Source organism: Varanus komodoensis, unplaced genomic scaffold, assembly GCF_004798865.1.
Source record: "Varanus komodoensis strain SLA01 unplaced genomic scaffold, ASM479886v1 scaffold38, whole genome shotgun sequence".
Taxonomy (NCBI): Eukaryota; Metazoa; Chordata; class Lepidosauria; order Squamata; family Varanidae; genus Varanus; species Varanus komodoensis.
In genome coordinates this window covers 1651961-1667580 of record NW_025335909.1, presented here as the reverse complement: position 1 = coordinate 1667580, position 15620 = coordinate 1651961, and the positions used below count along the sequence as shown (strand labels likewise).

At 49.4% G+C, this 15620-nt stretch overlaps 1 protein-coding gene across 4 annotated transcripts in view; it reads right to left on the bottom strand.

Moving 5' to 3' along the window:
* Positions 1-6208: 6208 nt before the first annotated feature.
* The window catches only part of COMT (catechol-O-methyltransferase), a 32656-nt gene continuing 23244 nt past the window's right edge, over positions 6209-15620 (bottom strand). For all 4 annotated transcript variants that reach the window (XM_044440466.1, XM_044440468.1, XM_044440469.1 and 1 more), the window contains exons 2-5: positions 13776-14064; positions 10941-11134; positions 9567-9698; positions 6209-8539 (exon numbers count right to left, since the gene is read on the bottom strand). In XM_044440466.1, the coding sequence (XP_044296401.1) occupies positions 8360-8539; positions 9567-9698; positions 10941-11134; positions 13776-14064 (795 nt within the window). In that variant the 3' untranslated portion in view covers positions 6209-8359. The remainder of the gene's footprint in view (positions 8540-9566; positions 9699-10940; positions 11135-13775; positions 14065-15620) is intronic.

Below are 15620 nucleotides of genomic sequence, written 5' to 3'. Positions count from 1 at the left end.
TCCTCCTCCACAGGGATAGTAATCATTCAGGAGCGTGTTTGTCTTTGGCATTTGGCACCCATGTACCACTTAGGACTGTAAATGAGGGGTTGCCATGTTTTAGTATTTCTCTGTGTTAAAAAAAGAACCCAGAACAAAAATATCCCTGTGAGCAGAAACCTAGCAAGAAGAAAGATTTGATTTTAAGTTAAAATCAAAAAGCAAACATTTAAACTTTTAAAAATCTAGTGCGAGTAAAATTAAGCAATTAGCAAATAAAGCACGTGTGTGCGTGCACACTCGCACACACACACACGCATGCACACACACTTTGCATACCAGGTAGAAAAGTTTTGGCTAAGCTTTTGCCATACCTATTCTAGCTTGCTGTTCGTATGAAGTTAGCTTCTTCCCTGTTTGTTGCATAGAGAGCAATGCCACCTGCAGCCTGAAGTGGTGCAGTCCATCCCACTGCATCAGGACTCTACCACCTCCTTCTGCTGTGTACATAGACCAAGCTCCATGACCTCTGCAATCAGCCATGGAGTGGTGCGAGGTGTGCACTGCACCTTAGCAGTGTGGACCAGTTACGCACATCACCTTGGCAATCCATTTCATGCCTCGGAGAACCTGTGCCACAATAAGCCAGAGGGTGTATTTTAAGGTGTCACGGCGCCGTTTGAGCTCTTGTGTCCCTGAAGCATGAGAGGGGAAAAGGTTCTGCCTCAGGTTTCCAGGGAGATCAGATCAGATAATACGTGACAGCAGAGAGACGTGGAAGTCCGGAGCGCCTGGATACTTCCAATGCAACAGAGGAGCTATTCTTGCGCAAAACACAATATCCTCGACTTAAGCAACTTCTTGGTGAATTAGTAGCCAATGTGTTTGTAACAATCATGTGCCTTAAACTTTTCTTGTTGGGGGTGTGGTTGGGGCGGGGGGAAAAAACCGAAACCCTAAAAAAAGCATTCAAAATTCGATCAACCATCGCGTTTCTGTAACCGTCCTCAACACGATCGCTGTAGTTTTAGACCGGGCTGGGGTGGGAGTCCTTTTACATTGTATTATAAACAGACCAGTTTGGTTTCAGACTTTAAGGGTGGGGTGGGGTTGCAGATTATGCTTTCACAGAACCAATGTTTAACATAACCCGAATGTATTAATATTATTCTAGGAAATTTCCGTAACACAGACAAGTAGATTGCTTGTTGAAAGCAGGTGTGTAGGTTAACCATTTGGTGTGTTTTCAATAAACAATGCCTGGAATGAACCTTGCGTGCTCGCAGTTATTTTGGGTCGGTCTCCGTGAAATTGCTGGTGTGTGGGGGGTTCCCCTCCATGATACCTGGTGGGCCTCTGAGCAAAGTGTGGACAACATCTGCCCAGTTCAGGCCTAGCAATAGAAAGAGCCTCCTCAATATTTCCGTGCATCTCACCTGATATGCGTATTCCAGGGGTGCAGCATCTCAGGTGCATGGTCCAAATCCAGCCCAAATTGTGGGGGGGGGGGTGTCCAATGAGGGCCATGCCCCAATCTTGAGCTCTATCCTTGCCCCTGACTTCCACTGTTTGCTAGTTTCCTGCCATCTGTGTTGTTTGTCTCCTATTCTAAAAGGCTAAAATGTCCTTCCCAGGGCTGGGTGTGAGAGCCTGAAACGAAAATAGGCTGGCCTTTTTTTTTTTTTTTTTTTTTGGTGCTTTTTTCCCCACCCCTTCTGCCTTCAGCCCACCCACCCCTGGAATGAAGCCCCCCAAAGCTGCCTTGAAATGGAACTCAGCCCTTCGCTGCGTGAATGTCAATAGCTCTGCTCTGCTCTGACTGGCAGGTCTTTGGAGGCTCGAAACAGAGGCTTGCCCACCACCTGCTGCCTGATTCTTCTCCCAGGGCTGAACCAGGAACCTTTTGCATGCAAAGCAGGCCGGAGGGCCCAAAAGACTGTCCTCTGTTTGGAAGCATCCTCTGTTTGAAAGGCTGTCCAAGCCAAGTCCAGTTGGAAGAGAAAGAACCATCCAAAGAAAGAGCTGGGCCATGAAGTTGCCCATCCACCGCATGTCGGGAACCAACTGAACACAGCGAACGAGTCCTCGGATCACAGTCTCCCAATGGTGAGATGTCCTATATTTCTATTTCTGTGATGATTATTTCTAAACTTGCTTTTATATGTACATACTATTATATGCAAACTGTACACCAGTCACTGCCTTCGTTTTGGTGACGTACACATGGCATTGCTAAAGGCATGTCCTCCAGCCCCGAGTCATGATCTGGTTCTCCAAGGACTTGCTTCAGCTTGGCTGGGCAGCACTCATGGTTCCAATGTAGGGTCTTGCTTTTTTCCTGGAAAGAAGAGCCCTCCTGTTTCCCATGCCATGGAAGCCTCAGAGATAAACGGGGGATACTGCAGAGTGGGATCATCTTTGCTGAGTCCTACAAGCAGATTTCTGTCCTGCTTTTTAGATCTCCTCTTCCAGTCACTGCATCCCATTAGCTGCCCTGGTGGTCTCTTGCCTTGAACCTCAAACCTACTCCAGTTGCGGGTCCCTGCCGGCTTCATGGGAGATCGTTCAATCCATAGCTGTTCCAGACCTAATAGTACACCAAATGGCTGTGGGTGTGTTAGTGTATTGATTCCCTTGCCTGTACTTAATATCCTAAAATCTCTAGGCAGTTTGCATTAGCACTTAATTATGCAATACACTGCAAAGGGCATTTAATCAAATGCTGTGCAACGACAGGACCCATTTCCCTTTTCTTTCTAAAGATTCCCCAGGAAGAAATCCTACAGGAAGGGCTGCGGCTCGGGTAGACTGTAGCAGGTCTTCAGTGCCTGCCGTCTCCAGGAAAGCTGGGAAGAACTCCGGCCTAAAAACCTTGGGAGTTGCTGTTTTTATGCAGGCTTGTTCAATTTCGGTGACCTCCAGACTGGCTGGATGGCAATACCAGACTGGGAAAAGACAAATTAGTTGAGCCAATGATCTGACTCAGTCTGATTCATATAATGGGAACGACTTTACTAGAAGTGGTGTAGTGGAACCTGGGCTTGCAGGAATGCAACACTCGCACCTTTTTAGTAGCAGGAATCCTGACGTCATCTCCCACCCACTCCGTTTCCCCTGTTCCCTCTGAACATAGCGCCAGTTCCCATAGGAGCTGGAGGAAATGCATTTTCTCAACAACTCTATATTGTCCCCTGGTATCATACAAGTACTTAGGGATGGTGCAGGCTTGAATAGGCAATGAGGACCCATTTGCTTTGCAAAGGGTCTGCACCTGGTGAAGATGTACCTGTTTGGTTGGCGTAGATCAACAGGACTTCCTACAATTTTGGACATTCCTTGGGGGTGTGGCTGTGAGGACCATTTATTTATTTATTTATTTATTTATTTATTAAAACATTTTTATGCCGCCCCATTCGCCGAAGCCTCGGGGCGGCTTACAACAATAAATTAAAAGTAATTATAAATTACAATAAATATAAACATTAAATTAAAAATACAAAAATACAGTATAAAATAAGCCGCCCTGGCCAAATAAAATCCGATAATATTAACAGTTAAAATGCCGCTTGAATAAAAAGGTCTTCGCCTGGCGCCGAAAAACAAATAACGACGGCGCCAGGCGGACCTCTCTGGGGAGCACGTTCCATAACTTAAAGATGAACCAAGATGAATGCCCCCACGTTCTATCCCGAGGTCACTTTATTCACTCGTACATATGACTGTGAAATACCTGCTCTGGAAAGCTAGGTGCAGGGAAAAGGAACGTCTGTCCTTGTACAAACGGGAGTGTTTCTTACCGACTTTTATGATTTTTATGAGAAAAGAAGGGAAAGTGAAGTGCATGCTACAGGAGATTTCATTTTGGGCCTTGATAAATGTCCAGCTTTCTCCTGCAGTACAATTTTCTCTGTTTTACCTAGTTGCATTACAAGCCCGGCGGCACTCAATGCTGCCTTAACCCACAGAACTCGAACAAATGCTGTATTTTTACGTTTTGACCTTTTGCAGCTGTCAGAACCACTCCATTTAGAGGCTATCACAGTCCCAGCAAAGTGGAGAATGGCGCCCCAGTGGTCAAAGTTTAACGTGGGAACCACAACCATGAAATATCAGGTTCCTTCATCCATTTTCAATTTCAAAACAGCACTCTGCTTGGCTGGGCTCCAGACAGATTTATGGGAGCAGGTCTGCCTTATTTTGCTAAAAGAAAGCCTTGCGTTTAAGAATTACTTTGAGGCTACAGCTTCTCATTTGATGGTCATTTCTTTTTGTTTCCTTGTTTATTTCATTTTGATGGGATCCTTGTGTTTCTGCAGTCCCTTGCATGCTCTGCTGTTTGCACCTACAAAAGACAAGACACGGAATAGGGAATAAAGGGCGAGGGAAATAGAAGGTGAATCTGCTATATAGGTATTTATTAAGAAATTTGATCTGTCCTTTTGGGCATGAATAGGAGACACTGGCTTCTTGTCCAACTGTATTTAGGCTTCCACTAAATTGTCTCCTTGTTCTTTCTGCACCGAGACTTTTAATATAGCACTACCTGCCTAGTCCAGCTTCCTTCCTGTAGAAACACTCAAGGCCTCTCTACATTTCCAGTGTTGTTACTGGCTGCTGCCATGAAACGTGGCTGAAATGTGACACCCCTACTGACCTGCTGCATATTCCTTCATTCCCACTGTGTACGTTTTTCTTCTTGCACCTCCACAAACACACTTCTGCCTGATTTCACAGTGCACACCTCTGCCCCGTGCAGTTAACACTTCAGGCATCCAGCGGCTCATGGTGTACCGCAGCTCTCTTCTCCAAGGTTCGTCGAAACCCACCTAAAGCCACCCGAAGGAGAGCTGTTCTTTGCAGAAGTTGTTTATCAGCAAGGACAGCCTGGCAAGAAAACATGGCTTGTGCATTGCGGGGGGCCTTCCATGCACCTCCCTCACAGGGCAGGTTCCCCAGAGTGACAAGCTTCCATTCCCGAGAAGAGGAAGCTGAAACGGCTTGGAGCAGGCTGGCTTTTCGGCCTCCCCGTCCCGTCCCCGCTTCCTTTCCTCCAGCCCCTGCATCTCGCATCTCTTTGTCGCGTGTTGTCCTCTCGCTCTTCTCCTCCACCTGCTTCGTCCTCACAGCACATCATTTGAGCAAGGGGTGTTTGGATGCTTGCCCTGCAAGCCCCAATTCCAACAGCCCTTTTATAAGAGCTCATATCAGGGTAAGTTAAAGTGTGTCATGCTTGTGAAGATGTGTGTTGAATGTGTCCTTTCTTCTTCTTCTGATACTTCAGCAACTCAGAGGGCTTGTTTGAGCTTCACTTGCACCATTTCCACTTGTACCATTGGCCTAAACATCAGAGAAAGGTTAATAATCAGAACTGCTGCTTTGGGTCCCCGGAACGGCACACACCGAGTTCTGAGCTCTGCCTTCTTTTGCTCGTGACTGAGAGCCGTCTCCCCTTCCATCCATTTCCTTCTGCTTTTTCTGGCTGCAGTTCATTAAATCAAAAAAGCGATCCTTGAATAAATGGGAAGTGGTCAAGACAATGGATCAGTGTTTGACCCCAATCTTTTGCTCTCGTGTTCGCAGATCATTAATTATTGGGTTCAGCCAATATTTCTCATTTGGCTAATTGATCTTAATTAGGGTTCTTTGGAATTAGCCGTTTGGAACACACACACTGGCTGCTTGGAGTGCAGGGGAGTATCTTGAGCTCTTAATCCATCAGAGCTGCCTTGCACATGGGTGTATTTCTCCCAATAAACAGGATCCTGTCAGTGAGAACTGGGCTGTGAACACAGTAAGGGCTTAGTTGCTCAGAGATGTGCTAATCCCGCGCTTAAAATCTGCATTTGTTTCTAAGTGGCACGCAAGGTAGACGTAAAGCGCTCCTTCCACTGCTAGAGGAGCTGCCGTACGACAGAGAGCAAAACGGGATCTAATGGGTTGAAGCGAGAGATCCATCCAGTATCATTTGCACACCAGAACCTCCTGATGGAAGGACCAGCTCACTGCAATGCGTGAAAGCGATACAGGTGCATAAAATGCAAGCGTTTGCAATAATTAGGGCAGGAATAGACTAACTGGTGCAGTTCTGAATAACAGCTCCCCTCAGGCCCAGCTAGCATGGGCAGGCATCATGGAAGTTGTAGTCCCAAGCCTTGGCGGGGGGCACCCTAGTCGTTCAGGCTTAACAGTGAATGAAAAAGCATACAAGCATAAGCAACGACACACCATGTTCTCTGTGGAAAACCTATTTTATTTAGAAATCTGAATTTATTTCTTTATGTATATAATGCCATTTGGAGCCTGTGAGAGTGGGAATACAAAGCAGAGGGTCTGTTGTGGGCTGGTCATTCTGTGGCGTAGACTATTCCTCTGCAGTTGTGGAGTGCTCAGTGATGAAGACACAACCCAAGCTGCACAATCATCCAGCGGAACGGCCTCACTTTCCCAGTTATGCCGGGAGCATCTTCCAGTGATGCACCTCCCGGCTCCTGGACAGAGAGACTGAAGCACCACACAAAAGCAGGTGACAAATGATGCGAAAACAATTCCAACATTTTGGTGACCTACGCATTTCTGGTGCTTCAGCAGAAGGACCACCGTTGTGCAGTTGTCAGCCAGGAACACAATGCTGTAAGTATACCCTGCCCCACACAGTCTCCCGGGGACACTGCAAATTGCCCGACATTAAGCAAGATGGGTGCCTAGTTCCTGAATGGTGGGAAAGAGGGTGAATATGAAGCACAGTCTCGTTGCTGCCAGAAAACCTCTTCTAACTTGAAGTGACCATCTTTTTGACTTTTAAAGAAGGTCAAAATAGGTCACCCTGTAATCAAGGGGTACAGAACTTCAGGCCCAGGGTATGAGGTTCCCCAGAGGGCCCGTGCCCTTTCCTTTAGCGCCACTCCCTTCCCCAGGCACTGATCCTTTGTGGGTTACCCCCCACTGCAGGAATTCTCCTGAAGTTTAGATGCTGCCAGTAGGAGCATTCAGTATTGTTTTGGCCCTGCTCGCTACTGGAGTCCAGTCTCCGAGAACTCCTCTGAAATGGCATTTGAAAGGCATTCAACATGCCTGCCCTCAGGGAACCCAGTAGATCCTGCAGCTACACGTGTGTGCTGAGCTGGCCCAGCCCCTGATCCCTAAGGCATGCACTGAAATGTTCTGAGCTGCTCCATCTTTCTGTCTCTGCCATATTGCAAAATGGTGCCCGTTAAGAGCTGGCTCCAGGGCTGCCTTGGGAACACAGACAAACCCTTCACATTCGGAACAAGCGAAGGGAGGTGGGGCATTTGTCCCCTTTCCCAACCCACTGGAAAAGTGGTGGAAGAGAAGCAAGCAGGCGCTTGTTAACTCAAATTACCCTGCTTCTATCGGGCTCCTGGCTTTCAATTGCTCTGAGTGTGCCACACTTAAGCTTTTTATGGAGCACGACCTCCGTGGTCTGTGTTTCTTCCTGGAAAAATGAATCTGGGTTTCCCTGTTAGTTAGAGCAATATGACAGCGGAACCAGCTGCCTGGAGAGGTGGGGGGCTCTCCCACATTAGAGACATTCACAAAGAAACCGGGCAGCTATCTGAGTGGGATGGTGTAAGCTGGTCTCCTGCAACAGCAGGGAGTTGGACTTGATGGCCTCCAAGGTCCCTTCCAACTCTACTATTCTATGATTTCTGCATAGAATAGGCTGCAGTCATGGAACGGCATCACCGATACTGCATAATTCTCCAAAAATACCCCATGTGAAGGTATAACCCAATGCTTTTTTTGAGAGAGAGAGAGAGACAGAGACAGAGAGAGAGAGAGAAGTAGTGATGTACTCTTGCTTGGCTGCGAAACTCAACGGATCCGACTTGAAGCTGAATCGACTGCACTGCCAAAGGGCTCTCTCTTCCCTCCAGGCCTCTGAAGTTCTACTCAGGGAGGCAGGGCTGAACCGGGTGAGCTCTGATGCATGTGTGAGGGCAGCGAGGGCAGCCCCCAAATTTCAGGCAGAGGGCCTTCCGTTAGCAGGGATTTGCCTCCTGGAGAAGGCAGATCTTGGCTCTTGCCTGCTGGCTGGCTCACAGCTGGTTAGCTTCCATGACTGTGGCGGGAGAGGGCCAACAAGCAAGTTCTTCACCCATTCAGGTAAGCAGCCATGAGCCACATGGGAAAGATTACGATGTGGTTGGGAAGCGGGGGTACACCTTGCCTGCCTATCTATACACAGGCTCTCCCTACAGCTGCATCTCCCCGTTTTATACCTCACCCTCCAGGGAAAAGCTTGCTTTAAAATCACAGGTCCCAAATTACAGGAAGCTAAAGTTCACGCACTGACAAGACTAAGTGTTCACACACAGAAACGGGGGCTGAACACTAGTTAGTTTTCCCTCTCTCGCTTTCTTTATCCCAGGTAGACAGCCTTTTCCATCGCATCCTCCAGCTTCATGTACTCAAGGTGGGAAGGGTAGCTGGTGCACTCGAAGCGCTTGTTGCTGCGGATGTACTTGATGAACTCTGGAGCCCCGGGGAAGATTATATTGTCAGCCAGTAGAACGGATCCCTTGCGCAAGAGGCCACATTCCTGGGAAGAGAAAGCGGGGTGAATACGGGATGCAGTCAAGCAGCTCCCGCTGGTGAAAGGCAGGCCCGGTTTTATCGCAGAACATTGCAGAAGCTGCTTGAAAAAGACCACATGTACTAGCAGTAGGCAAAAGATCGATTGCACAGACGTTTGGGACTGGAAGGCCCCGTGAGCATCGCCATGTGGAGAGCTGGACGGCAAACCATCCGGAGACTGGCTTTCTGTCCGGTCCTGCCATGAACAAGCTGGACAGATCTGCCCTCTGCAACCAAGTGGCAACATAAGAACACAAGGAGCTGCCCCGTGCAGTGCAGTACATTAGTTTGCAGACTAAAGTTTGCAAACTTTCCAGAGCACGGGACCTCAGCGGAGGCTGGTCTCCAGCCCCAGCCTTCCCAGTCAGTGCTCAGGGTGAGCAACCGGCTATCCAGCGCCCTGTGGGAATGACTGCTTTGGACCATCTCCAGCAATTCTCGCTATGCTACCTTGCAATGGCTTTCCACGGTCTTAGCAAAGGGCATTCCTAGCTGAGGGCTAACATGCCGGGGTACCTGGGGCTCAAGCTCCACAGACCATGCCTGTGGTCCAGGTCGGGCTCAGCTGCCAGCACCCTGTTTGGAAACTTTAACAGTCTACCCCCCCCCCTTTGCTAGCCCTGCTCCCCGCGATCTACGAAAATGCTATTCAGCTGAACCTCCTACATACCGGGCACGTGTTCCGACATGCCAGAATGCACTTGCAAACAGAGCGCAAATCGCCACTCTGCCTTCGGAGAAAAATCGAAGCTGATGGGACTCATCACAGACATCAGACATCCCTGAGATGGTACCTTCCAGATGTGTGGGGGTTCCAACCCCGGGGGTCCCCTACAAGCTACTTCTAGTGGCCACGTGCTTGGGGATCCCTAAGAGCCCGATCAGCTGGCTTGCGGTAACTGCAAGGCTTGCAGACGTGCGAAGCGAAACGACAGAGTGGGAGCCCCAAGCAGCCGGACATTTCTGAAGAGACCCAAGCTGCTCCAACTTACCTCAAGAAGGATGGTGTCTGGAGCGTATCTCTCTTTCCAGTGGTCCAGAAAGACAAAATCTAACGTGTCCACCTGGTATGTTTCTTTCAGCTGGGGGATAACATCCTGTGAGAAGCCCTGGATGATGGTTACCTGCAAGCAAAATCATTAGTAGCACAGGTGAGAGAGCATCCGCACCGGACATCCCGGGACAACGGCTGGGTGGACCACGGCCCCGCTGTGGCTGCTGCACGTCCCTCTCCTTGGCTGTCTGGGACAGCGCTGCTTCCCTCCCCCCAGGCCGGATAAACTCGACCCGGACCGCCCACAAAGGAAGAGGGGCCACTGCTTTGCCCCAGATTCATCCAAATCTGGAGCTAAACTGCCAAGATGCTATGTTTGCTCATGTTTTCTAAAGCTACAGTCACCCATCACTGAGCAAGTCACCACTTTGGAGTAAAAAGACAGGAAAAACCAGAACCAAACTGCGATGGCAGCACTTGCGTATGACTATATTTCTGGGTGACTCGGCCTTGATGTTTTCTTTCTTGTGTGCAGGCATGTACACACAAGGGCCTTTATTGTTTTCCGGCCCTTTTACTGCCTCTCTCTGTCTCTCTCTCTATGCTGGTCTAAAACCAACAACCTTGCTTCTGGTGAAAAGAGAAAACAAAACCCTCTCCTGCCGGCGACAGGGGAAGTCTGTAACTGGACGAAGAGCCTGGCTTGGCTTAAAACCGCAAATCCAAATACTGTAGCGCAACGGAAATCAAACGTGAAAAGAGAAAAGCTTCAAAGGCTGCTGCTTCTCTGTGCAGCAGAGTCGAAGGCAAACAAAAGTGAAAAGAGCACGAAAGACACCTCTGCTGGTGTCACTCAGGGACCAGCTCGGCAGGAGGGTGGCAAGCCCGGGCGGCGGAGAAACAGGAGGAGGTCACAAAAACAGCATGTGACTGAAGTGCGCACAGACTACCCCCTGCCCTGACCTAGTCGGCCCTGTGGCATCCTCGACCAATTGCCAAGGCCCACTGTGTTGGTGCTGGTCCCTGGGACCACCCACAATCCAGCCTGCTTGGCCTGGACCTCACTGCCACCGGAAGGCCCCGGCGTTCCTTAGAACAATGCTGCAATAGGTTTGTGCTCGCAGCTTTGACTATGCTCCTCTCGGGGGCAACGGAGCCACTTAATCTGAGCCACTCTGACACCTGCCAAAAGTGGTGGAAGGAAAGGTGGTCCTTTTTCTGTTTTCCCCTCCTGCGCCTTTTCTCAACCTCAAGGGAATCTAATTTTCCCCCTGGGAGCCCCTGCTCGTCACCATGGGTTCTGCCCTCATTGAGAGATACCCTCCTGGTAGCCCTGAAGATTTTGGAGGCCTGTTCCATCGAGGCTCAGCACCTTATCGCTCAGTCCTGCAATCTCAATAATTTCTTTTGCAATTGGCACGAACTCAGCGTTATTTTCGACGGTAAGGAGTCGCGCCTTCGGCTTCAGAAGTCGAGCGATCCTTATAGCCGAGTAGCCACAGTACGTTCCCAGCTCCAAAACGATGGATGGGTCAATTTCCTCTACGATCTTATCCAGGATCAAACCTGGGAGGAAAACAGGAGGAGAGGAGAGACAAGAGCAGTGACTTCAGGAAAAAGAAAACTTCTCACACAAATACCATAGCCTACTCATATTCCTCAACTAAACCTTAACTGGATTTCCACTTAGACCATGGAAATCTTATTATTTAACTATTTAAAAGATGTATTTGCCACCCATGGCACCTCTAGGTGGCTAACAATTAAATCAAACAATTAAAAACCATTATAAAATAGAACAACCATACATTAATATTTATTTATGTATACATACATGTATATTGCTGAGGCCTTCCGAGGCAGCTTACAATATATAAGACATTTTAACTAAGTAAAACACATTAAAACCGATTAAGACACAATGAATGAAAGTATCTATAAGAGCAATATAAAAAGGGCCACAGCATTCAGGTTAAGTGTTTTAAAACATCCTTAAAAGGCATGTCTTTTCCTAGTGCCAAAAGGGAAATTTCCAGGCAAATTTCCCTAGGGAGGGAGTGCCAAAGATGGGGAGCAGCAGCGGAAAAGGCCCTCTGCCTAGCTGGCACCCCCTCAGCTCCCTGCAGGGTGGTTCTCGCAGAAGGGCTCCCTGAGCTGATCTAAGGGGTCAGGCAAATATATATGAGTGCAGACGGTCCTTCAGAGAGCCGAGGCCCAAGCCGTTTAGGGCTTTATATGTCAATACATGCGCCTTGAAATATAAATTGAGAGCCAGTGTGGTGTAGTGGTTAAGCGTGTGGGACTGGGACTCAGGCGATCCGGGTTCTAGTCCCCGCTCGGCCATGGAGCCAACTGGGTGACTTTGGGCCAGTCACAGACTCTCAGCCCAACCTACCTCACAGGGTGGTTGTTGTGGGGATAAGATGGAGGAGGAGAATGATGTAAGCTGCCTTGAGCCCTTTGAGGAAAAAGGCAGGATATAAATCGAAAAATAAATAAATAAAATAAATTGCATCATTTAAAACACAAATGGGGGTCTTACTGATTTCCACAGGAAAGATGCAAGGGGGTGTCGCGCCGATCTGGCTGGATCAGGCATCTCATGCAATGTTCTATGCAACCGACATGCTGCACCCTAGAAAGAGGGCAGCTTGATTTCCGGCAACTCCCAAACCAGGTCTCACAGAGGCCACCTTTTAAATTACCAGTCTCGGTAACATCCCTTTAATTATACAAAGCGGGAGGCAAACATCGCCCCCTCTCAGTAATACTCTAGATCAGAGGTGGGGAAACTAGGCAACAGGCTCCAGTTCCCATGGTGCTCTGCAAGCTATCAGATCTGACCCGTGCCAGAGATTCTCTGCTGTGCATCGGTGGGTGGGAAGGACAGGGTGAGACAGCAAAACGCAAGGCGCGCCCACCTGCTTTGGCTCTGATCTTGCCCCGAACAAATTACTGCAAATTACTGCAAGGCAACAAGTGACTACAGGCGTCCCTCGACAGAAAAAGGGTTTCCCCTGCCCTCCACAGCCCTGTGACCCACGACGACACTTCAAATTACAGTGGTATAGAGTGCATTTCCCAAAGGATTCAAAGCCTTTTCCATGGATCCTTTCGATGTTCTTCTCCACAGTTAAAATAGCTCTGTGTTATTATCTCCATCTTTATTTGTCTTTGATTTTCAGCGCCAGGCCAAGACCTTTTTATTTAAACAATATTTTAATTGTTACTTGGTTGTTTTTATTTATTGGTTTTTAAATTATGGCCGAGATACTCCAAATTCTTAATGTTATTCTATTCTATGTTTGTTTATTCTCTTTGTAAGCCGCCCCGAGGCTTCTGCAATGGGTGTGGCATAAAAATGTCATAAATAAATAAATAAATAAATAAATAAATAAATAAATAAATAAATATCTTGCGGGTGTCAGCAAAAAGCTGAAAAAACAGAACTTGCACAAGCCCAAACACAAAACTTTGTGGGGCTTGCATTTCAGGACCGAACAGACCTGTCTTGAAATCGGTGTCTAGGCAGGGGTGGCATCCCAATCCAGGCTTTGGGGAGTCCCAATCCACTCTTCTGGGGTTCTCCAAATGATCACACCCCTTTCTCCAACCCCCAGCTTCTGGTTGTTTCCTGATTTTTGTGCAGTGGTTCCCTGTCGCTGTGCCTCTCCTGAGGACCGGGCCGATGCTGGCTATTTTCTTAGACGCAGCTTAGGGGAGAGGGGGGTTTAAACGGCAGGTCTGGGGCTGGGGGAAGGGCAGCCAATTCTTCTCTGCCGAGTGTCTTCCCTTTGCTGCCGTGGCTGCTGAAAGCCCAGCTGGACAACAAAAGCAGGCATAATACCGATAAGCGATCTTGATCTTCCTCGTCCAGCTAGCTAAGAGCAGCAAGTGCGCAGAGGGAAAATTAACGCCTCTTCCAGCACTTCTGCTTCCATCTAAATTGGCCGCTCTCCCTCTGGCACCAGTGAAATTCCCCCCCTGGTGCCGGGAGTGGATGAACAGAGGGGCTGCTCAGTAAGAGGAAAGCAAGGACGGGGAAGTTGTGGCACAAGCAGCCACACGCCCGTGCTCAGCGTTCCCCATCCAACCAGCGCCTGGCATGCTTGCAGGACAATACTGTAAAAGCCAAGTCCAGCTGCAGGAATGCCCCGAGTGCAAGCGCTCATCCTGCCCCAGGGAGGGTCCGGCGAGCGCAAGTTACCTTTCTCGTCGCCCACGTTCATGGCCCACTCATTCTTGGAGCAGTATTTATCGATACAGTCCAGAACACTCTCGGGGTCCCCTCGGATGGCGTTGTAGGACACAGAGTTCAGGATCCGCTGCTCCTTGCTTTGGTCCATGACGAAGTTGGTGATCTTCTCGAGGACGAGCTCGTTCCAGAAGATGTTGGCGTGCGCGTTGTTCCTGACCAGCATGAACAGGGCCACTATGAAAAGAACCGAGCCAACACCCGCGGACACAAGGATGGTCAGGATCCAGTTTTCCAGCATCTGTAATGACAGAGAGACGCAAGCGCAAGCTGTCAGTTAAGGTGGAACCTGCTGGTGGGGGGGGGGAGCACTCCGGGGTCCCCACTGGAGGAAGAATGGGCCTGACCAAGGCACCTAACGAGGAGCTTCTACTATTGAGGATGCTGATATTTAAATCTCACCTTTTCTCCTCTAGGAACCTCAGGCAGCTTGCCACAACAACCCTGTGAGGTAGGTTCACCTCAGAACCAGTGACGGCTCCCAGGCTGTTTCATGGCTCAGGATGGGCAAGACTCAGGAACCAGGTACCCTTTCAGGTTTTGGAGCACAGCTTTTGTCCACAGCGTGGCCAAGGGGCAGGGATGATAGGAACAGTGGTCCAGGACATCTAGAAGGAAGCTGGCAGGGAATGTATTGGGCAGACGCCACTGCATCGAAGGGCGATGCGCCAGGAGCACTCAGCCACATGCATGTTGCGACCAGGGCTTCACAATACCTGCCACCAGCGACATCATGGGCTCTTCCCAGCAGCTTTGGGTATTGGGCAGTATAGAAATGCCGTAAACAAAATGAACCAGCACCACAGCTTTACGCCAGTTTCTTAGTGCCTGGCCCAAGGTGGTGTTTCACGGCGCTAAAGAAATTCTCCGTGCCACGTGGACAAAGAATAACAGGAACCCAAAACCATGGGCACATGGACTGCAGCTGCTACAAGCTCAGCAATACGTTCCCACCAAGACAGCTTAGAGAAGTGACATCATCACCATCATCATCATCATCCTCATCATCCTCATCATCATCATCTTGTCTATACTGCCCCACAGCTAAAGCTCTCAGTGCCCCCTGCACAGCCATCGCTGGGCTCTCCCCACACACACACCCATCCCCCACGCACGGCAAATCGTGACTTCTCTCTTCCCTGCCTCGGTTTCCCCATGGTCGGGACGAAGCCAATACTATACACAGGGTTGCTTTCCCCCTTGCTGCAGCTGCGTTTGTCCTAGACGCAGGCTCTGGGGGAAAGCACCTGCTTTGCAGGAGGGGCACTCGGCGTCTCCCAGCTTTCCGGTTGATTCCGGAGAGCCACCCACATCCACACTAACCACCCATCTTTGCTGGGACGGCAGGACCCGGCAAGCTGGAAGCGCCAGAAGTCCTCCAGTGCAGACCACACGCCATCCGCCGTGCCTGAAACTGTCCTATGAGCGGGACGAGGACGCTTCGTTCTGAGTGGGGACACACGGGGCTTCCTGGGCGTTCTCTGCTCTGCTTCGGCACGTCCCGTGCGGGGTGCTTGCGCAGGAGTCCCTCGCGGAGGTTCCACCTTAAAGAGCAGCAGCTGGTCAGAGTGGAAGACTTGGCATAAATATGTCAAGCTTTTTCATAGCCTCCGACGGCCACTGGATGGCTCTTTCTGAAAGCGGATTGTTCAAAGAGGAGTTTCTCTCTCCTGTCCTCAATGGGAAAGCCCCCAGACTTTGAAGAAATCTCCCCACCACCACCAAGCTGCCTTCCCCAACCCAGTGACAGCAGGATATTTTGGACAAGCTGGGGACGATGGGCTTTGCAATCCAAAA